At 38.2% G+C, this 23,329-nt stretch overlaps 1 protein-coding gene across 7 annotated transcripts in view; it reads left to right on the forward strand.

The window, feature by feature from the left end:
• LAMA2 (laminin subunit alpha 2) overlaps nt 1-23,329 on the forward strand; it is a 334,884-nt gene that overhangs the window by 203,551 nt on the left and 108,004 nt on the right. For 5 of the 7 annotated variants that reach the window (XM_041469664.1, XM_041469666.1, XM_041469665.1 and 2 more), the window contains 6 exons: nt 5,877-6,088; nt 10,555-10,661; nt 11,670-11,933; nt 15,341-15,521; nt 18,853-18,989; nt 21,430-21,663. In XM_041469664.1, the coding sequence (XP_041325598.1) occupies nt 5,877-6,088; nt 10,555-10,661; nt 11,670-11,933; nt 15,341-15,521; nt 18,853-18,989; nt 21,430-21,663 (1,135 nt within the window). The remainder of the gene's footprint in view (nt 1-5,876; nt 6,089-10,554; nt 10,662-11,669; nt 11,934-15,340; nt 15,522-18,852; nt 18,990-21,429; nt 21,664-23,329) is intronic. The other 2 variants (XM_041469669.1, XM_041469670.1) reach the window with 1 other exon arrangement.

The following is a 23,329-nucleotide window of genomic DNA, read 5'->3' on the forward strand; positions in this document are numbered from 1 at the left end:
GTTTCAAAGAAGCATTTGCTGATAACTAAGAGTCTTTGTTAAAAAAGTTGCTTCTAGCCTTTCTGTCACTCTTCTGAGATTTTTATAAACCTTTTGTCTCTTTTGTCATTTGAATGTTTAGGACGTGGTGATTCAAATATGCAGTAAATTCTTATGCTTCACTTAGAGAAGTTAATATACCATGAAAATACAGTTCTTCTAATAAGTTACTTGTAGATTTTAATTATTTTTTTAAGGAATATTTTACATTTTTGTTGCTTCTCATTTTCTGTTGTGGTCTTTATTTAGCAGGTAGAACAAAGTAGGCTTTAATGACAAAAAAAGATAATTCTTCTTGGTCAAATAGAGAAGTTCAATATGTATTTTCTACACCTATTGCTAGCTTTACAAAGGCATTATGCTGAAAGGATCATTTGGAGAATTTAAATGAAACAAGGAGCTGGTGTGAGTTCCACTGCTAAGCTCCCAGGAACCCCCTTCCACAGGAGGTGAGACCACATAGGCAAGGGATATCACCACTGTGTCTACATGCCTTTGGTCCCTTGGGATTTCACATGGATGGAACAGATTTCAAGAGCAGTTAGTGTGCCAGAGACCTCTGCTAGATGTTTGGAGGTCATGATGAATCAGTGTTGGCTTTGTCTGCATGATCTCAGTCCCCTGTGACCCTGCCAGTGACGCCTTTTTAAGAGGGGCTTGGGGAGCCAGAGAACTGTGGAACACCTAGCTAGACAGCTAAGGGGCATGGAAACGTGGCCCTTGCATTTCTTAGTAGGCTCTTGCCATTTGGCACTTGCATGAGCTGCTTGAAGGATTTTTCAAGGCAAACCCTAAAAAAAGGTAAGGCTTCTGAATGAAGCCTTAAAATATTCAGGCTGGGATGAGAAGAAGTAGGAATAAAGCAAGAGTAAGAGACAACCAGAAAAGCAGAAACCTGACCATACGCTGTGAATCTCCCTATAGTCCCCTCTTTCCAATTTACAACTACTTCCTTTTAAATCCCCTGTTGTACTATATCTGTCCTGAAGTGAGAGTGCAGGCTGTCACCTGTTTCCACCCATCATCACCAAGTCTGCTCCTGCTGCTGCTATTTCTGCCTGTCTTTTCCTGTCTGTCTGGGAAGTCATCACCTTCTTTCAGCTAGTGGGCTGTGAAGTTAATGACGGCAGGAATAAATCACATCAAGAGCACTTTGGTGGCAGTTTGTCAATGCAGGGTCATTGACAGCTTCCATTAGCAACAAGTGCTGTTCCTGAGAGGAGCACAGGCTGTAGATGTAGTAGGACAGAGTCTGAATAAATGGCTAAATTGGATTTTAGCCTGAACTCATAAGGAAATAAGGCTACTGTGATCTTTTTGTGCATGTCTTTCTGGCTGCTTGCGAAGTCATCTGCACTTGTAGGTCAATTTCAACTAAATTTGGCAGAAGGTAGGAGGGTTCAAAGATGATAATTGTTCCCGAAGGCTTTACGAAAAGAAGTGGTTGAATAGAGGTTAATAAATCAGGACATGTCATAGCTAAGGGGAAGAATACTGTGCGAACTCACACCTGATTAAACAGATAGAGAGCGAACAAGAGGGATTGCTAAATGTTCTGCCCATAAGAAAACTTTCACAGGACAAGGAAAAAGTGCTGCTGTAGCCCGAGGGATTACTCCCTGCTGAGTAGCAACATCCTGTAGCAAATAATCAGCCCTCAGCCTTGTAACGTGAGATATAAATCCACTGGAAATTAGGCCATTAATTCCAAAGCTCACAGAACTATTTGCTTTTAATTGTAACAAGTTGTTTTAAAATGTCTGCAGCCGTCAATAATAATGATCAGGAGAAAGCATGTTGCATTTTCCTATTAGCTGTGGTTGTATAATTGCTGAGAGTGTTTGCATGAAATTCTCTTCCATTTTAACAACTACAAAGTGACAAGTGATCTGAGCCATGTGATTCATTAGCTGAACAATCCTAAATTACCATGACATAATAAGTATCATGAGGTGAGAGTGTGCGGCACTGTACTTACTTGGCCTAAAAATATATCCTCTGTCCCATAGGGCGATACGTATATCTGTCTGATTTGTAAAATGTCAAGAAAAAATTGCTACTTCTCTTACTGGAACTCTCAGGAAAATGGTGTCATAATTGTTCAATATTCTGAGGGGTCCAGATCATAACACCATCAGAATAATTGCAGATATAAACTGTGTTGGGAGTTATCATATATCTGTAATTGTAGAGAGAGCTGAGCTTTCCCATGTAATGTTTTTCCCTAAAAAATTAGACATAAGTTTTCTTTCCTTTGCTCACTGCTCACTTTTCCAAAGGCATATGAAGTAGGCTGGACATTCTCTGAACTTCATAGAAAGGATGTATGAAAATGGCAGAAGGTTGTCTTTTTAGCCCAGCACATTTATTGGATGATGATATCCATTTTCCAAATACAGTCTTGCTAGGGGAAAGAAGCAAAATAGGTGAGAGTCTGTCTTTTCCTGTAGGACTCCATGATTTATGTGCATGGATACATGAGCATGACCCTCCCTAGAGGGTCCCTCATGTGTGAGGAGAAGGGTGAGGTGACCCATGTCCTTCATTGCCCCCACCTCCCCCATTCTTGAGGTCTAGCACAGAGTGCCACCAGCCACAGCCTCTCATGAGAGCTGTGGCTTCAAACTGCTGCTCACTGTAGCAAATATAATTCTTCCACTTGTGCTGGAACAGCGAGTCCGTGTTGCAGTACTGATGGGAAAAGGGTCAAACATTTCAGGAGATTTGGTACAACAAACGCGTTACGCAGGATTGTTTGTAGCTTGCAAAGGTAGGCATTCTGACATTAGAAAATGCAAGATTTATAGTTGGTCACACAACAATAACATCTGTGCTGTACACCTGAGTTAAGATATCTCACTGCGTGCTCACAAGCCATTTCTCCACAGGGCTTTTGCCTGATTTTGTGCACAGGTTGAATGCACATAAATTTCAAAGGCTTTGTAAAAATAGTATTTCCAGGCTTTAAAGTGTTTGGATTTTCAGGCTTAATTAACTCTGTCTCAATGGGTTTTTTTTCCCCAGTAAATATAAAGAAATGTATAAAATAGGCCTGCATTTCTGTGTATATATGTGTATATACACAGCACCATACAGACTCCTATGAGGAATATTAACTCCATACTGACCAGGACTAGTACACATTCATACACATATTTTTTAGTAGTAGCCCTGTCTTTGGCACCATTTATGCTAAATAAAAGCAGTGTCACTCACAGACGCACCAGCATTTGAGAATAGAAAAGGAATATATGAACACTATTTTTTTTGCTGCTTTTCCTCCTGTTTTTGTTTATTTTGTAATCTCGGAGGTGTTATGTTGTAATTAGAAGTCATGCATTACACAAAACACATGTAAAAAAATAAAAGCAATTTTCCATGCCACATACTTATTGGTGTTTTTTAATCTAAACCTTCGCAAATATATAATGCTTTGAAGCTGAGAAAAGAAGCTGAAGTAGGAATGTCCTTAAGGAAATAAAGATGGAACTAAGCAAAGTGGATTTTTTTTTTTCATCTTCCCCTGCAAGTTCAGGAGAAGTGGTAGAAAAAGAGGAAGAATTTACATAGATACATGTACACAGTTCTCTTTTCAGCTTTAACTGGTCTACCCCTACTTTCAGGATCATCTTCAGTTGTATTTGAGATTATGTATGTGCATAAGTAAAATATGGCTGTGTGATGGTAGTGGGTTTTTCTAATTTTAATTATTAACGTGTAAACTGATGAGAATACAAAGAGTTATTGAGGTCTCCTGCTGTTAATAGGAGGAAATTATTAGCCGTGTATTTCACATAAATCATTGGAGTATTCTTTCTGTGAACTGCTTGGTTTCTGTGAATGCTGTCATATACAGAAATAACCCCTAAATGAGAGTAAAAGAAGAAAACAAACACACATTAAGTGAAGTCAAATAGATTAGTAGGACCAAGAGATACAGATTTATGGTAAGCACACCAGCAGTATGCTAGCAAAGCATGAGTTAACTTCAGATGTAATCCACTTGAGGTAAATTAAGGTAACTGCATAAATTATCCAGATACTCTCTGGTTTTGATAAAATGTGGCTATTAATTGTTACATGTTAAGATACATTCTTAGCCTTTGTAACTGAGACAATGTCACTGAAAAAAAATTATTTATTTTGGTGAAGTTAAGCTAAAAATCAGTCTTGTGTCATTGCTGAGATATCCTCCATCAAGGAAAAATAATCTCTTCCTTTGCAGGAAATACAATTGCTTCCTTTATGACAGGTTCTGAAAATAAAATACCTGAATTATTCTAATGACAAGATTTTGATGTCTTGTTGCTATGAAGAGGTAATTTTGAGAGATGACTGTGCTACAGGAGTGGGCTAGATTGTGGAAATTTTACTTGTGGTGCTGAGTGCTTACATGCATCCAAACCACTGGACTGTTTGTACATATTTTTGGTTTGTGGGCTGTACAATGGATACCTTGAGAGAATGGAAAAAAATCCTTTTTTGTGTAAAATTACAAAAAGCTGCTCAATTAGTTCCCGCTATTTTTTCCTCCCTGCTCTGTTATCCTGTTTTTATAATCTTTATTATCTTTGCTGATTATATTGAATAATATTTATTGCATGTTTAGACAGCTTTGCTTAAGATCCAATTAAAAGCATTATGAGATATTCTGGAAGCAAGGAAAAGGATGAACTTGATGCACACAAGAGTGACAGTATAGTGGAGCTCTGCATTCCTGCATTATGATGATGCAAAAAATATTTCCTCAACTGTGCTCTGCAGTACTACTAGAAAGTAGAGAGGATATCTGTGTACCTTAAAACTGTATTCAAACTGACTTTAAAGTAGTAGGAAAAATTTTGTGCAATGTGTTTTATATACTTTCTATTTTCCTTATACTAATTGGAGCTCATCTGAGATGCACGTGAATAAATTTATTAGCCAAACTGTGCAATTTTTCTTTTATTTTTCTTTGCTATCTACAAGTTGCTCTTACTATGAAGTGTGAGCAAATACAACAGAAAAGGAAACCAGACCAGAATATAAATAGGAAATAGGCTGTGAGAGTAGTAGAAATTTGCCTTAAATACAGACTCATTTAAGGTCAGATTCACTAACCTGCTTTACTTGGTACTCACAGAAAATTGCAGGTGGGCAAGGTAGAAAAGGATGTGATATTTTCAAACAATTCTCTTAAAATATGAAAGCTGTAGTATGCAACAGCATAGTTTCTGTGCTATAGAGCAATCTTTTTGTTAGATTGCCCATACACAGAGATTAGAATTAATTAAGCAAATCTCACCATGCAGTAGATCAGGGGAAGTCTAAGGCAGGGGATGGATCTTGTCAGGTAAACAAATATATGTCTGTATTACATTCTAAAGGTGTTTTTCTAAACTAAACAAGTTTTTAAGGTAGAGGGAAAAACATCATCAGTCTTGCTGGTGATTGAGTACAGAACATTGATACATAATGTGCTAAAATACAAAGTATATCTAACATATAGAGTCATAGAATAGTTCAGATTGAAAGGGACCTTTCAAGGTCATCTAGTCCAACCCCCCCTCCTCCAGAGTGCTACTAAGATTTCTTGCTATGCTTTGTGTCACCTTCAGTGCCAGTGACAAGATTTTTCTCCCACTGAAGTCTAATTGCTAGCAGAACTGGCAGGATATCAGCTGGTACTGTATCTACAGTGTTGTTAAAAAAGAGAAGGAGAGAGAAAGAAAAAAGATGCTTAAGACAGACCTGAGAGAAGATCAAATAATTTTTGGTGATTAGGGAGGCAACGGAATTAAATATTTCTAATGAGAGGATTATTTAAGGGTCCTAACTGATGATGTTTTATACCGTAGGTGTGCAGAAGGCTATTTTGGACAACCTTTAATTCCAGGAGGATCATGCCAACCATGCCAGTGTAATGACAACCTTGACTTCTCCGTTCCTGGCAGCTGTGACAGCTTGTCTGGTGCTTGTCTGATATGTAAGCCAGGTACAACAGGCCAATATTGTGAGAGGTGTGCTGATGGATATTTTGGTGATGCTCTTCATGCAAGGAACTGTCAACGTAAGTCACGAACTTTTACAGCTCCTGACAGTATTGATCTATCTTATAACTTTGTTCCTGAGAGGAAGACTGTGCCTCTGTATGTGTGAGCAAGAGAATGATACAGCTCTAATAATGACACTGTGCATCTGCATCTAGAACGGGAGTCTTTAAACTAAATAGAATGTAAAACTTATTAAAAAAGCTCTGGTTGAAGCAGACATGGGAAGGAAAAAATGGAGCATTGCATGGGTGCAAAGGTTATACTAAATGTCAGATCTACAAAAATAAATACAAATAAATGTAAACTATTCACTAAAAGAATGCTATAAGCTACCCAGAAAAATCCTGTTCTCTTGTAAGATTGAAAGAAGGGAGTGATGTTTCAGTTTCAGGGTCCTGCTCTGAGAGCATTTGTAACCTGTTTCCCACTTATATACAAGTTGGAAAAGTTGGGAGGTGCTGCTGCTTGCAGGTCAAGATTCTCCCACCTGCCAATCAGATCCTAAAATCTCCAGACAATTTTTCTAAAATGCTCTGGAGGAAGACACCTGGCACTGCAGCAAGCTACCAGTTCTCAGCTGAGTGGTGGCATGTTTTTCAACTACAAGCCCCAGAACATCTTTCCCCATAGCGATTGCAAAAAATTTTTCAGTGGAGATCTAGTAGAAACAGGAGCTTTTCTTCCTATAGGAGGCAGTGGCTCTCTCTGAGCTGTTGCTGGCACAATTCAGAATGCAGAACAAGTGCTTTTAACTTCAAACATTCTTCATGTACTCTTCCTTCACATTCAGAGAACCAAAAGAAAACAGGTTGCAAACTGTCCTGAAAGAGCCGAGCATTTTATTTCACTGTCATGAGGATTTATTCCTGTTTGGTTCATTATAATAAAGACAAGAGTAACCTCACTGAGTACAAAGGTGTTATAGCAGGATAAAATTATGCAAGTAAAAGAGCTGGGGCATTGTCTTACTGCTCTGTGTGAGGAAACCTGGGGACCATGTCTGCAGTATGTGTTGTGAGCAGAGAAGTCCAAGGCACTGGCATCCATTTCCAGGACTTCCCCTATTAACAACTTGCAGTCTAAAAGCGAAAATCCTAGGTTATGTTGGACCTTCAGAGAGTGTATGGGAGCTAACAAGATGCAGAGCATCACCATGCTTCTCAGCTAAGTGCAATAAACATCGATGGACACAAAGTCATAGATAACCCTGAAGACATCCCTGTGTAAATGCTTTCTGTACCTACTTTACACAATGCCAGAAAAAAATTGGACAATCCTATTTATTCTCTCCATAAGTTAACAGGTCACGATGAATGATGTCATATAAGTTACAATGTTAAGTGTGTAAAGTGATTTAAGAAGAAATGTATATCAAAAATTACAGCTTCCAGTACCTTGTCGCTATTCTTGAGTCATCAATATGACTGGTGCTTTGACGATTTCCACAGTAGTGACAGGTCCATGAGAAAGAGATTTTATAAGAGGAGAGTTTGGAAAACATACAACTAAAAAAAATATTTCAAAGAAATGCATGTTTAATGTTGAATTATGAGATTTGCTTTTGTTGTTCATATCATCGACAAGGAGAGCCCCCTAATGTATTCATATCCTTGTGCTTGCAGTTACCTTGTATTCATCTACTCTCTGCCTTTCATGTGGGTTTTCTTCTTTGCATATGATTTTTTATTTCCTTTGCAGACTTCCATGAAGTTTGCCCTGCAGCAACAATATCAGAGGGACTGTGCCTTTACTTTGTTGTTTTCAATTTTGTTCCTTATTAAAAAGCCAAATCCAAGAGTATTGCAAAGCATGAATTTGCTTTCAAATTACTGTTTGAAATGTCTCTTGCTCTTTCTCAGTACAGTGCTGTTGTGTGCATTAACCATTTCAAATGACAGTACAACTTTATATCATCATAGTATCTCTGAATTTTTTGGTGTATCTATACAAAACCATAAATCTAAGAACAACGAGCAAATGTCCTAAGTTTATTTGGTTTGATTCTAGTAGATTGTTTTTTGGAGTGAAACAGCGCAGTATGCTGAAGCAAATACCCAGAGCTTGAGCTGATGGTAATAAAGCTCAGTGTCACAAGATGAATTAAAGCAAATAATCAAGTCTGCCGGTGTTCAGTGTGTAGGTACTACCATTGTAGGAGAATAAGTGTGTAGCTTGATCATAAATACAAGCTCATAAATATTTATAGAAATCTAGAGAGAATGAAAGGTCTTGACCAGTGTCTTTTGGGAAGAAAGTATGACAAATTTCTCCAGCAGGTTACATTGTATTATAACAACCATTTGGAGGTTTGGACAAGAGCTAATTTTCCCAGTAGAGGTGAATGAATGGGAAGGCTCTAGGTGCGATAAGTGCAATTTATCAGATTGAGTAACAGTTTATTAGATGAATAGCCCTGACTGTATGTTTCTTCTCTATGTATGTACTGCCAGAGCCAAGAAAAACAATCAAGGTCCTGGTATTCCAAATTCTCCCTTACCACTACATTGCACTCAGTCATCTGTGACTGAGTTAAGACACCATGGTGTGCTGCTTGTTGTAATATAAATAGGAAAAACTAATCTGTTTATAAAATCAGTGTAAGTTTTCTTTTTGATTCTTGTGTTGTCATATGCCTGATAAGCAAAACAGTTCAAATCAGACTGAGCTTGGGTTTTGAGGTCTGTATAAAAAGGTTGGTGAAACACTTCTAATTTGCATTGAGGATTGTAGTTTGTTGAATCTGAGCTTTAGCATTTTCTTTCCCCACTGACCAATTTAATTAAATATATACTCAAAACATATATGTATGTGATACTTGTCACCATGTACAGTTTGGAGTGTCAGCAGTTTTAAAACATCAGGTTAAAGAGGGCTGCATACAGAACAAAAGAGGTAAATTATATACTTGTTTAGTATCAAAAGCTGAAAAAAAGATAAGCAATGTTAATTGCATCAGAAGTGTTCTTTTTAATTTTTACTTTTTAAAAATATATTGCAAAACAGAAGGAGGTAGAAATCTCTGATGGTGTTACATAACTGGTATGAACAGCAGAACCAGCACATTTTTGTTACTTTTGTTATTTTTGTTCCAGAATTTTTGCAAACATTTGAGAAACAATGCCATGAACAGAATGGCAAGTCATAAAGTTGCTTTCATTAAAAGAAGCAACTTCTGCAGAATACCTCAAGAGCAGGGAGAAAACCCCCACACCAATCCTTTCAATTTATAATTGGAAATTGTAAGTTAGCAAGTCCAATGAAGCAATGAGGAAGGTTCTCTTGTAATAATCTGTATATAGAAAAAATAAAACTGCCTTGTCTCACATAGCACCTTCTGACATGCAAGTATGCGACTGCCATGTGTTCACTGCTGGGGCTCTTAAGTGTTTCTTAAAATGAAGGTGTCAGGTTGAGGAAAAAAAAAAAAAAAGCAACACATGCAGATAGGGCACTGCAGGAAGGCAAAATGTGGACTGGAGCCCAAGTTTAGAGAGTAGTTTGATAATTGGTATAGAGATGTGGATTCATTCCCCTGTGAGGGGGGAAAAAAAGTATGTGTAGAAACCAGCTCATGCTGATCAGTGACTGCATGGTTATAGTCCCTGTGGCAACAATTACATCCCTGTACTCTATAGCGAGTGCTAAGGGTTTTTTTCCAAATCTCTGCGTGCCAAAAGGATTGAAGAACACAAAGGTTCTTGTGGTTGAAGAACATAAAAGGTGATAGACCTGTTCCCCAAAATTTGTCTTCTCCTAAAACATAAGAATTTAAGAGCCAGAAGCATTGCTGTTTTCCTCAAGAAACAGCTTTTTCACTGCCTTTTTAAATCTTCAGGGCAGAACTGCAATGAGTTAGGTTGGTCAGTTGGCTTACATTTCCTCTGGGAAGTGTAATGCTATTGCTGAGACAGAAATCCTGGAGAGTCATGGTAGCAGATAATCCTTGGTATGTTTTTCAGTGCAGCTTGGGGCATGAGAGCATTACTGCCCCTGTATAGTGTCAAACTCGTACTGGGTTTGCAGCCTGCCAACATTTCCTGACAGCTACATGAACAGGGAGTGAACTCCAGAACAGCAGAACCAGCACATGGAGCAGTAACACTCCCACTGGTTGGAGCTACATCCTGTGCACACCCTGTGTAAGGGTCTGTACCCTTTTTGTGTTTTTCTCTCAGCACTGCCCTTCCCACTCAGAGTCTCTGGGCATGTACTTAGTAATCTGCCCTCCACATCCTGCTTTGATCTGAGAGAAACATCTGAAACAAGTTGTTAATGAACTTGAGGCAAAATTTCTGACTGCAATAATTTGGAGAAAAATTCTGTATTAATATGGGCAGGTTAATATGTCAGTGCAGGGGAGTGACGCCTTCCTGCTTAACCCAGGTTGGGCATTTCTCAGGGTGGAAAAAGCTGCACTGTAAACATTTGGCTATTAGATTTAGCTTCAGGGAACACACTGAATCTCCTTCTTCTTCCTCTGCAGCCTGTCACTGTCACATGAATGGCTCCTTCTCAGAGATCTGTGACTCTCGGACGGGCCAGTGCGAGTGTAAAGCCAACGTCATCGGGCGCCGCTGTGACATCTGCAAAGTGAGTGACCAGAAATGGGGCTTCCTTTCAGCTTTCTTCACTGTTTGTCTCAACTAAATATCATTTGGTTCTGGATAGGCTTTTTCTGTTGTTTAATTTTCACTTAAAGAACATATGTGGATTGTTCTTATGAAGAGAAAGGTAAAATGATTGCTTTTTAAACATTTTCTAGTAGTTTTCTGGAACAGAATGCACGACATAGCATTTACATGCACTTAATGTATTTTAAGCCTCCCTGTATATATATGTGCATACATACTTTATGCACTTTATATTATGAATGTTTGATATAAAAATTAGTTAAAAATATTGCAGCTTTGGGAGATAAACCCTCTATGAAGAAAGATGCAAAATGTCTGATAGCATCTGATGTTTATTTTTTTTCTTAAAAAGCAGGGTGCTAGTTTAGTTCTACTGGAATGTTCTGCCTTTGTTTTTTTTTCTTAGGGTTTTCTTCTTGTATTGTCTAAACAATGTATTCTTTTTTGGTGAAAGTGTTTTTTGCCTTGACATTGTTTTCCTGTCTCATAAATCACTGCAGAGAAATATTGTTTCATAAACTTTCACGGAGTTGTCTTCAGGCAGCTAAGGAATATGCTGTAGTTGGCTGCACATTTCTCTAGTTCAGCATAAGGACTCATGAGTTAGGCCTATGTCCTCAGAACGCCTTCACCTGTGTGTAATTTAAGGAGCATAAATAATTCTGCACAAATCAAAAGGATCATTTTCACCCTTTAGAATTATGTAATTTCTGAAGTGGTTTGCTGACACTCCATTTTAAATGGTATTTAGAGTCCATTCAAAGAAAAATTGCTGGTATCAGTGGAATTTGCAGATTGCACAAAGTACTTAGCAAATATCTCAAGCTCATTAATACAATACTGGTGGTTAATTGAAATTAATCTTTGTTTACTTCAGTGCTTACGCCTGTCTTTATTTGTATACCTTTTATGTGGTGTAGTTTTCTTATCTTCACTTTCTAACAGTGTTTACTTTTCATTCTTCAAGCCCAACTACTTCTGGGCCCCAGAAAAGGTGTTTTGTATACCCTGTGGCTGCAGTGCTTTAGGATCTGTATCACTGCAGTGTGATATGTTGGGAAGATGTATCTGCAAATCAGGATTCATGGGCAGACACTGTGAAATCAGCAGACAGGTGCCTAAATTGCAAGAAAATGCGGGAAGCAGTCAGCAGATCCGAGTTCCCCCGCGGCGGTGGGGCACCAGCAGTGCCAGTGGGTGCCCACGAGGTGCTTACCGGCCTGCTGCTCTGGTAATGGGAAACTCTGCTTTGCATGGGCTGAAGTCTCCTGCTCGCTTGTGTCTGGAGCTCACACAGATTGCTTGGGTTTCTAATTTTTAATACCCGTGTTACAGTATAAGAAATTGTCAAGAAACTGGCAGGCTCGGAAGATAAGCAGCGTTTTAGGACGCTTCCCCAATCCTAAGGGCTTCATCTTGCAAGTGGTGATATCAGCGAGAAATCAAATACCAGACTAAGTCCCAAAACAGCATCGTCAACAGCAGTATGCACAAAATGCGTGGGAGATGTGCATAAATCAATGGAATTGGTGTGATTTTCTTGGACTTTGCAGCATAAGACTTGCTCTCTAACAATTCAAGAATCAATAGCTTAAGGAGATAGCAAGAAGGATCTACCCCAGAGGCAAAGAGTTAAAATCTAATTTTAAAATATTGAACATAACTGGTGTTAAGTTCTCATTAGCAAATATTAGCAAAAAGTTCTCAGTTGTCTGAGCCATTTTTGGCTTGGTGCAGTGCCACTTATGTGAATGTAATGCCCAAAATGATAGAAGTGTTCATTCCTTATCACAGACCTACAAAGCAACTTATTTCCTAAAATTAAGTAATTATGATACAACTGCTTCTAACAGAGCAGTATTTTAGGAATGTTGTTTGTTCTCTCTGCAACTCAAAATCCCCATATTTACCACACCCTGTTTGAAAAATACTGGCAGTGTTTTTCATCCTGATCTTGACTTTGGGACACATGCTTTATTTGTTCATGTAGACTTTCTTGGAGAAATTAGCTTTTTCCAATTAAACGTATTAGGTTACTGTGTTGCCCACACAGTACACTGATGGAGACATGATATAATGACATATTCAGAAAGTTCAGTGTATTTCATAATTGTAGTCTAGGACCTTATCTCTTGTTTAGTAAATGTGATTCTTAGAATTTCTGTGTGTAAACAAACTTTGCTGAGAGCTTTAACTTGGGGTTAAAGTTTGCATGACTGACCAAAATGACTTTGTGTGCAGCCCATTTTCACAGAATGAAACCCAGCATGGTGGTGATCTTTTCCAGCTTAACGCAGTGTGGAGTGCTGATATCAGACTTTTTCTGACTGTTACCCATATAAACAGAATTTATTAGATTCTAGCAAACTTTACCTTGAGAACTGAGATGCATGCTGTGCATTGGTTATTTCACTGCATGAATCTGAATGTCTGTCCTGAGATTGTGTGTATTCACATTTCTATGTTTCTTCCTGTGTAAAAGAAATCTTTAGAGATAGTCAAGTATTTTATTGAAACCTTGAGTTTAACTAAATGAGTTTGACTACAACGTTCTCTCTGATATGCCATGTTTTGTCAGGTAGAAGTATGAAATTTGCAAAACATTTCAATATAGAGTTTGGAAATTAAAATCAGTGTAATTCTTTATTACATGTATAATCAAGCATTTGCTTAGGTTCGTATGATTTTCAGGCCAAATTCTGGCTGTAGATGTTGTCCTGTATTGTGACACCTATCAGCAGATTCTCTGTGTGAGTGGAGAACTTCTGTATTAACCTCAGAGATCAGATTTCAGGACTTTTCCATGGAAAGCTTCTGAAATTTCAGAGAATACACCAATACAAAGGGTTAGTTAGGAGTTCTACTCTGGAACAAATCCATATAAAATAGTAGTCATAGAATCATTAAGGTTGAGAAGGACCTCCAAGTTCGAGTCCAACCTTTGATCACCACTTTGTCAACTAGACCATGGTACTAAGTGCCATGTCCAGTCATTTCTTGAATGACTTCACCACTACCCCAGGCAGCCTGCTCCAATGGCTGACCACCCTTTCAGTGAAGAAATTGTTCCTTTTTTCCAACCTGAGCATCCCCTGGCACTGCCTGAGACCATGTCCTCTTGTCCTGTTCCTGGTTCCCTGCGAGGAGGGGCCAATTCTCACCTGGCTACAGCTCCTTTCAAGGATTTGTAGAGAGAAAAGTTTCCCCCTGAGCCTCCTCTTCTCCATGCTAAACACCCCCAGTTCCCTCAGCCATTCCTCATAGGACTTGTACTCCAAACCCTTTATCAGCTCCATTGCCCTTCTCTGGACATGCTCCAGCACTTCAGTGTCTTTTCTTCTTGTAAGTGGCCCAGAACTGGACACAGCACTAGTGCTTAGTACCGAGGGACAATCACTGTCATGGTCAAAGCCAGTACAGCTCCATTGATTTGAAGATCTGCTGATTTATAGTTGGTAAAAATCTTACACCTCATGCCTGGATCACAAAGTAGTGCATTATAAATTGAATATTTTTCACTTTGTTCCATTTATATTCATTAGCAGTGATCTTTTTAATATCTCATTTTTAACATTCTTCTTTCCTAGCAAACTTGCTGATAGATTTTATTATTAATGTTGTAATATCAATTTCAAGTGAAGTTATTAATCTGACTTGGATTTCAGTATTCACTGAAAATCATCATGCCTGAAAAACAGGTGAAGAAATACTCCCCTTTTAAAGCACTCTAGTTCAAGACTTAGTGTGTCATTTGAATATCAATGGTTTGTTCCAAGGAGCCTCTGTTGGTTGATGCAGTAAGACTCACAAGGTCTTTTGGTTGAAAACTTTGTGCAGAACTCTGTACCACACAGAGTATACAGATATATTCACAGTATACAAATGAGTGTGTGTCTTCCCTTCTTTACTTTTTGCACTCCACTAGTGAAGTTAAGGAAGAAATTTCTTACTACAGTTGATAACATCTACTCTGGTTCTGTAGAAACTTTATATTGATCACTGCAAAAAACAAAGAAAAGGAAGAAAATAGAAGAGAAAGAGGCCTAATCCAAAGACAGAGTTTATGATCTTTAAAAAAATCCCCATTATATGTTTGTATTATACACAAATACACTATCTCTATGTTCTTCTGAAGTTATTCCTATACATCATTCTAAAGAATTGCCCTTAAGTTACTGTATACAGATATTGCCTTGCTCAGAGGAGATAAAATGTAATTCAGAGGCTTTCCAGTTGAATCGATCTCCATTCATAGCTAAGAATTTGAATTCACTCTCGTAACAAAAAACTGCCTGACATAGCCTGGCAACCAGAAATGGGGTATGTATGTTGTGCTGACATATCTTCCATTCCGAGTGAGAATTGTACTTAGGGAAACAGCCTCATAAGAAATGTGTTACATTGCAGAACATTCATTATAGCATCAGGTAACGTTCTGAAATCTTTATTCTTTCTCAGCAGTGTAGGGCATTTAGTGTTCTTGCTCCAGGGTTTAACCACTACAATTTAACCTGTTAAAAGCAGTATTTCAGTGATGAACAGGAAAGAGCAGCCCTGATCTCCCTACACTCTCAGCTTTTCCTCTTTTCTCCTGGTAATCATTCCATGTCCTAACTGCTCTTCCTCACTCTGTGGCAGCCTGGAACATTTGGCTTACAGTCTTCCAGAGGATGTGTTCCCTGCAATTGCAACTCTTTTGGTTCCAAGTCCTTCGATTGTGATGGAGACGGACAGTGCTATTGCCAGCCTGGAGTAACAGGAAAGAAGTGTGACCGCTGTGCACATGGATTTTACAACTTTGAAGAAGGAGGCTGTACCCGTATGTAAATGTTTTCCACCCAAGCACAGATTGATTTGTTTGTTTATTTATTCATAACATTCTAGTTTAGCTAATTTTGGATTGCATAACAAATTTTCCTGACAGGGGTTTCATAGACAGCCTTGTGCATCATTCACTTGACAAGGGTGGTGATTAGCAAGAATGAAAGACACAAGCCATTTCTGCTATTTTATGAAGATTTTATGAATTTTATTTTATTTAGAAGGAACAGGAATGTCATTTACTCTATGTAGTGTCTGCCAAAAAATTTCCATGAAGTTCCTGTAATTTAGTTGAGAGTATCAGAACTCTGATTAAAATTTTTGCCAAATCAAATCAGCTTGTAGGGTTGTAAAAGGAAAACAACAAAAACACAGACTCCCTTTGCTTCTAGTTTTATCCCCAACCTTTTCACTGTTCTTATATGGTTGATCCTCTTTCATTACCACAGTCCTTTCCTGTACAGGAATATTTCGTTGCTTACTTTAACTTTTTGTGTACAAAAAGATCTTTAAGTAAAACGATCTGCTATATGCCATGTGTAAACACGTGAAAAATCTCCTCCTCTAGATGCTGAAACTCTAGCATTAGACATAAATATATCCAGCCACCTCTTTATTTTTTTTTCCTTTTGGAAATCAGGTCAAAGACTAAAATGAATGCTTCCTATCCTTGAAGTAGTGCAGACTGCTATATCAAAAAGAACCCAATCAATAGATTTCTTCACAGGGAAATATCCATCTTTCCTGATAGAACTGGGTTTTTCAAGTCTCAGACTCATTTAGTTGTGATCACAGGACACATAGATAGTTGGCTAGTGTGACTGACTGCTGGGATGCCAGAATACCATTATTATTCTTTAGGTATAAAGTATATTCGTTCCAGAAGCAGGAATCACAATGTCTCGTAATCCATTCTTGCTCCTTTCCTATCCAGAATGGCAGCACAAGGAACAAGTTTAGCTCTCTGCCTTTTCTTACTCCTTTTTTTTTTAAATGGAAGGAGCATCAAGGCCTCAAGACCCATATTTGTGCAGCAAAATGCAATTTTACCTGTAGTGTGGATAAACCGTGACACAGGTTGGATTATAGATTATGTTTGAAAATGTTGCTCTGTGGTGTTGTCTCCCGCAGGAATGAAGGGTTCAAAAACACCTACAGGTTTGAAAAGTTCACATACAGTGGCACCTTGGAAAAGGGAGAATTGTTCCCAGGCTCACTGATGAGAGAGCTTGACATAAAATGCAAATGATAACTGTAGTCCTAAAGCCTTTAGCAATTAAATGAAGGATAAAAAATTCTATTGTTTATGATTAGCATCTTATTCTAGCATTCCACAGGTTAAAAGCACATCACTGTTGTGAAACACAAGAAAATGTTGATAACTACAGTTGGGAAAGAAAAATGAGAGGGCTATTAATGAAATTGCACATTAAAATTTTAATTGCTCTCTTGGCAAACTTTAAAATGACAGGGTTTAAGAAACAGCGATGAAATGGTAAAATACTGTAGATCCAAATAGCATTTTAAATATAAGTCTATTGGCCTGTGGTCATCAAATGTTTAAAGCAACAGCAGCAGCTATAGATGTTGAGAAAACTCAGAATTTTGGAAGTTCCAAAGTTAATAGAACAGGTGGAGAAGAATTCTGTTTTCAATGTGCTTGTTTTTCCACATTTATTTTTAGTAGGCTTCTTATGTATTCCTTCAAATGACAAAAAAAAAAAAAAATTAAATTATGGATCACAAAGAAAATCAGAAATTTAATAGAAGTATATCAAATCATGCTGGAAGGAAAAGTACAGAAAAATTAATTTTATTGTGACAGTTAAGTATCAAATAAAATATTGGACCTCTTTTATCTAGCATTTATCCGAAAGGAATATAATTTGATTTTTTCTTGTGCAATATAAATCCATAAAGCATTAAAAAAACCCTAAAGCATCGTCAGTGTTGACATTCTAGCAGCAAAAATACAAAAGAGGTTTCTATTTCACTATTGCTTGCAACAATTGTGTTGTGTTTTTTCCCTCTTATTTTGAAAAATAGTTACAAAAGTAAAAATAGAAAAAACATTTGAGTATCTTTTTCCCCTCCATGTCTTTTTAGCCAATTTTGTGGAAGCCCATAGATGAGCTGTCAGAACTGAAAGCCTTAGTATCCCAATGAGATGTATTCTGAAACTTCAAGCTGCAGTGTGTGAAAATATTTTAAATAGTATGCAACACATTGTGTTCGTGCCATGATGGAGGCAAAACTTGCTATCTTCTTTGCATCAGTTGCCTTGTCTTGAAGGCATTGGTGGGGAAAAATAAAGGTCACTTCTTATTTGACCTATAGATAGGAGCTCTATCTTTGCACATCCCTTGTTTTCTAGTTTCAATTGGAATTGAAGTATTTCACGGTAAAGGCAGTGAACACAAATTAAGCCCTCAGTAGAAAAGTTACATTGCCCTTTAAGCCCCCCAAGGAACGGGTTATCACACAGAGAATCAGTTTGCTTATGATGCTTTTCTCTGACCGCATGGGTTATGTGGATGTTGGGTGTGAAAACAACCACATACCAGCTCTGCTCTTTCAATCACTTGTGTGTCTTGTGCCCCTTAACTACTTATCACTTAACATACCTTGAATCTGTATTTGCCACCAGTGAATTGTTTACTTAATAATCCTTTAAGAGCAAAGTTCCACTTCTGGAAACACTTCCAAATCTGAAGTATTTTTAATTCGGTACAATCTGCAAAGAATTCCAGTTTCCCATGGAGAGGAAACATCAGTTTGTTGATATCCTCCCAAGGCAGAGGATAAGCTGAAAAAGAAGGAATAGAAAGGGAAGAAGAAACCTAAAACACCTTTTTTGCCCTTTAAGGAAAGTCTCTTTAGGGCACCAGAAATTTCAGAAGGTATTTCTCACCATCAATTTGGTGAACGAGGTTAAATAGGCTGCAAGTTTGCTGCATAGATGGCTCAGAGGTCCTCAGGTGGCCTCTTAGAGGAGACAGCATGGGCCCAGAAATTGTATAGCTGCTCTTCTGCAGTTATGTCACAAGAGTGCACCATCTCAGAAGTCTCCATGCTTCTGCAGTTGGTGACTTTATTTTTCCCATTCTATTCTCATTGCAGCTACTTCAACCACAGTTAACCTGTGTTTCACTACTACTAGTTTTGGTTTCTCAGGGTTTCTTTACGTTTTCTGCCCCATCGTGTTCACAGATAACTGAGTTCACTGTACAGTAAAGGAATGATCCTAACCCCGTCAGAATCTGTTCTCCGGGTGTCACACAAAGGGATAACTTTTCCTCTGCTTTATTTTTTTTCTGTCTCCCGTGAAGCCTGTGAGTGTTCACGTTTTGGCAATAACTGCGATCCGGTCAGTGGGCGCTGTATCTGCCCTCCCAATACTGTTGGAGAGATGTGTGACAAATGTGCACCAAATCACTGGGGCCACAACATTGTCAGTGGCTGCAAGGTGAGTGGATTTCTGTTTTCTCCATGTGTGTTACCTCTTTCACTGTAATTTATAGCCGGAACAGAGTTTTTGGTTTGTAAATCATGGTTTGTCTCCATATTGCAAGTTTTGGTGCGAGACTGAGGTGTAAATGTTGGCAATCTGTTATTGTTACTGCACTGCAGATCCTCAGTGTCAGGTATGCAGCCTGTAACACAAAACACCCTGTTGGTTCTGCTGTCACATGAGTCAGGGTCCTGCTTGAGCCTGATTTTATTATAGTTATATATGTTTATATGTTTATTATCATATAACATGATTGAGGAGATTACCTGTAAATACACATCTACATACATCATTCAATACTGTGGTAATCAGCAAATTGTGCCTTTGGGGAACAAATTTACTTTGGCCTTATTGGTGACACCACTGGGAATTTGTACTCAAAGTTTGCTTGAGAAAGGCTTCAATTTGTGCATAAAAGACAGCGAGGAGAAAAGAAAAGAAACATCCACCTTAGTTGTAAATTGTGCTTTATTCTCCTGTTCTTAAAGGGGAATAAAGCACATAATAATCTTATCATTAACCTTTAAATCCTTCTTATTCCAATATTTGACATAGAGTTGAAATATCTGAAGAGAAGGGAGAAGAAATAGGAAAACAATGATAGAATATCGAGGAGGCCATGAAAACTGTTGTTAATGACCTTGAGTTGAGTGGCACAGTATTCAGTTAAGGTTGAAAACTGGTGACAGTAGACATCATGGAAAGTTAAAATGCCTTCTTCCTCTCTGCTGTGGTCATTGATGATAAGGGATTTAATAATACTGCTACAATTACTCCATAAAGCGATATCTTTTTGGAACATAGTCATACACCATTAATACTTGTTCTTAAAAGGCTGTAAGTCATGTAGCTCAGGCTGCAAAGCAATTGACAAGAATGATTTCTTTTCTTGTATGTATGTAAAACGCCTGTGAAACCTCTGCAGTGCTGCTGTGATATAGACTCTTGACTTCTGAAACCAGCCTAATGAGGTTGAAGACCTCTGTTTGAGCTCTGGAGTATATTCTCTGATTGTCTTTTATGTGAGCACCTTAGTATGACAGTTCCATAGCACCATCTAAATTAACGAGGATCTATCAGTCCACATCTCTTTCAGTATGTTGCTGCTAATTTCTGCAAAGTGAGATGTGAATCTCCTGCTTTGCAGTTCTTGTAGAAGATTTCAACAAGGCTGTTGTAAGTCTGGGATAGAAAACATTGTAGAAAACTGCATAAACCACACATAGCATCTGATTGTAATCTAGGTTTTGATATTGCACACCATGATACTTCAGAGAATGGTGAACAATGTGCTTTTTTAGCTTTGTGTTCAAATGTATCTTGTACAATAAAGTTCTTTCTGTCAGAAAGTTTTATTTTTTTAGGTTAGGTAGTCATTTTGCAGACTATTTCCTGTGTATATTCACCTTCTTTATATATGGTCTTTTCAGATCAGACGAAAGGTGCTCTAAGTAGTCATCTAATAAACAGTTTTGCTTAGAAACTGAATCCATATTTTCTTCCTCTCTTTTTCAGCTTTGTGTCTGTAATTTTAGCAAGTCTATCCATGTCAGTTACTGTGGTAACCTGTACTGCTGGTACTGAGTTTTTTGCTGTAAGCTGAACTTCTCCATATGATATTCTCATCACACCAGTGATTACAGCCAATGTCTTGTATTAACTGTGCAGTGCTACCACTGTAATAGCACTGAGGGATTCTTCTGTTCTTTGAAAACTTGCAGTTTTCCCTGCTGCTTTTGTATTCAATATCTAGACACCCTGGAAAGTCACCTACTTCTATCCGCACTTGCCTGTGCAAGTCTTATTCTGTGAGCAAGTTTACTTCCAAATATGTCACATGACTAAATCTCTAGCCCTTACTGTGTAAATTACTGTCATCTAGGAGTCTTGTTTGTAGAAAGAGGATAGTTACCTGTCTGATGGATGAGTAATAGACATTGAAATAGATTCCTCTGGAACCACTAAACCCATTGCTCCTGAGCAATTCCAATTTTAGGAAAGTGTTCTGAACATGCCTGCAGAGAATTTACATACAAAATATTTCTTAGAGGGTGCTTGTAGTTTCTCAGTTAATTTTGTCCACAAAGTATTCCAATATCCTTGACCCTTTTGGGTTTATTTGTTTTCAATGCCTAACATATATATGGTAAGTAATATTTATTGGAAAAAAAATCCCACCAGTGTTGTAAATGTATTTAGTGTAAATGCTTGACCCAGGTTGAATAAAAATACATTACTGGCCTTACCATTTAAATATGTTATTTTTAAACAGTGGAAATTCACTGCTCTGTTTTATTTATAGATACTTAAAAGAGGTGAATTGCTTTTTGGTTGGGTTTTGGTTTTGTTTTTTTCAGAAGCCCAGTTACAATTACCTTGTTTCTCTCCTTTTCAGCCCTGTGAGTGCAGCCTCATTGGAGCCCTAAGTTCTCAGTGTGACTTAAATACAGGCTGTTGCTTCTGCCGCCCTGAATTCTCTGGGGAGAAATGCACTGAGTGCAGGTTGGGCTACTGGAATTATCCACATTGTGTGGCTTGTCAGTGCTTCCTGGCTGGGACAGATCCACAGAGCTGTGATGCAGAGGGGAAGTGCTCATGCGTTGATCATTCTGGCCAATGCAGCTGCAAGGTAGGACAATGAAGGTTGTAAACTGATCTTGTAACTGCTGAGAAGTTTATTTCAGATTTCATTGGCACTTGCCCTTACTTGTTCAAACAGTATATGCAGAACAATCTCCTTAGTTTTCATAGCGCATTTGCATACTGATGTGGGAGGAGTCCAACATTAAGAAAGACTTCAGGGTTTATCAGTTGCTTTTCCACATACTGACACTTGCCAGTATAGCATCCTCTTACAAGGATCCTTAGTATTCTCTTTTTTCCCCAATTTTTCTTTCTGTCTATTCTTCCAGAACTGTTTCCAGTTCATCCCCATAATACAATTCTTGTTCAGATTCTGAGCACAATAAAAGCAAACACATCAGTAACCATAGTATGCCACAGTGCTAATTCAAAGTGCATTGACTTAGATGGAGTCAATATTCATCATTTCATGAGTAGAATTCACTGCAATAGTATCTGTTCAGAGCAGACTTCATCCAATTCAGGATCATTAAAGGAAAGACTTTTGGCATCATCTGCAACATTCTTATTTGGAATTGTGCTTGGTAGAACAGCTTACAGCGCACTAATTGGTGATCTGATATGCAGTTGGTAGCCAGCAACCAGATTATCCCAGAGCCAGAATCTTCATCAGCAACACAGATGACAGAATTTGTGATCAGCACATTTGAAAATACTGCTGACTTGGAGGAAGTAGAGGTTGACATGTTGAACGGTAGAATTACTGTCTAGAGAGTTCTTGAAAAGCCTGATGACTGGGAAAATAGAAAGGTCATTAATTGGAGTGGAATGACCTCAAGAATCAGTACTGTTTGGGAGGAAGAAGCCTGAGTGGCAGTCCTCCTGGAAAACACAATATAAAGCAACCGTATAATCTCATGCTAAATAAGGCAAACTGCAATCTCTGATCTGGATGCAGTGAGAGCAGTGGCCAGTGCAGCTGCAAGGTAGGACATCACAAAGAGCTTGGTGAGCAGGGAAAAGGCTTCATCTGCTCAGTGCTCTACTCTTACTGTAGCTGGTGCTGGTAAGACTACACTTGGAGCTGGTGTCCACTTTTAGAGCTTGATTCAAAAATGTTGTTGAGAAATTGAAGAGAATCCAGAGAAGAGTCTCACAGCAGATGATCTGTGGGGATGTACTGAGAGAGCTGGACTCTCTCTTGGGCTGATAAAAGAGGCTAAAAAGAGGAAATGCAATTACAGCCTATTAGCCACTTCAAAGAGTAGTTGGTGGAATAAAGTCCTTTCTGATGATGGCAGAAAATGTAAAAAGGGACAACAGCTGCCAAAGGGAGCTTTGGAATTTTGGGTTGGACATTAGGAAAAAAAAAAAAAAAATCAGAGTTATGCAGCAGTGGTACACATTATCCAGAAACATGTGAAATGTCCATTCTAGGAGATTTTTGAGAACTGGCTAAACTGGCTAGAAAGAGGCATGGATAATGTGACCTAGTATTGGTGATAGTTGTACTTCTAGGGGGAGGTTTTTAAAAGTGACCCCTAGAGATTCTTTCTGCGATTTGGTTTCATTCTTCTTCTTCTTTAGGTCTGTATTTGCACAAAGAGATAGTAAAATGGAAGGATGAATTCAAATAATTGAAATTTGGTAATTATTTTGTTAAATGGGCAACAGTTACTTAATTCTGAGTTTCAAGACACAGAACTGTAGAA

The sequence above is a fragment of the Pyrgilauda ruficollis genome, unplaced genomic scaffold (assembly GCF_017590135.1).
Source record: "Pyrgilauda ruficollis isolate IOZ18807 unplaced genomic scaffold, ASM1759013v1 scaffold24, whole genome shotgun sequence".
In the NCBI taxonomy this organism is placed as follows: Eukaryota; Metazoa; Chordata; class Aves; order Passeriformes; family Passeridae; genus Pyrgilauda; species Pyrgilauda ruficollis.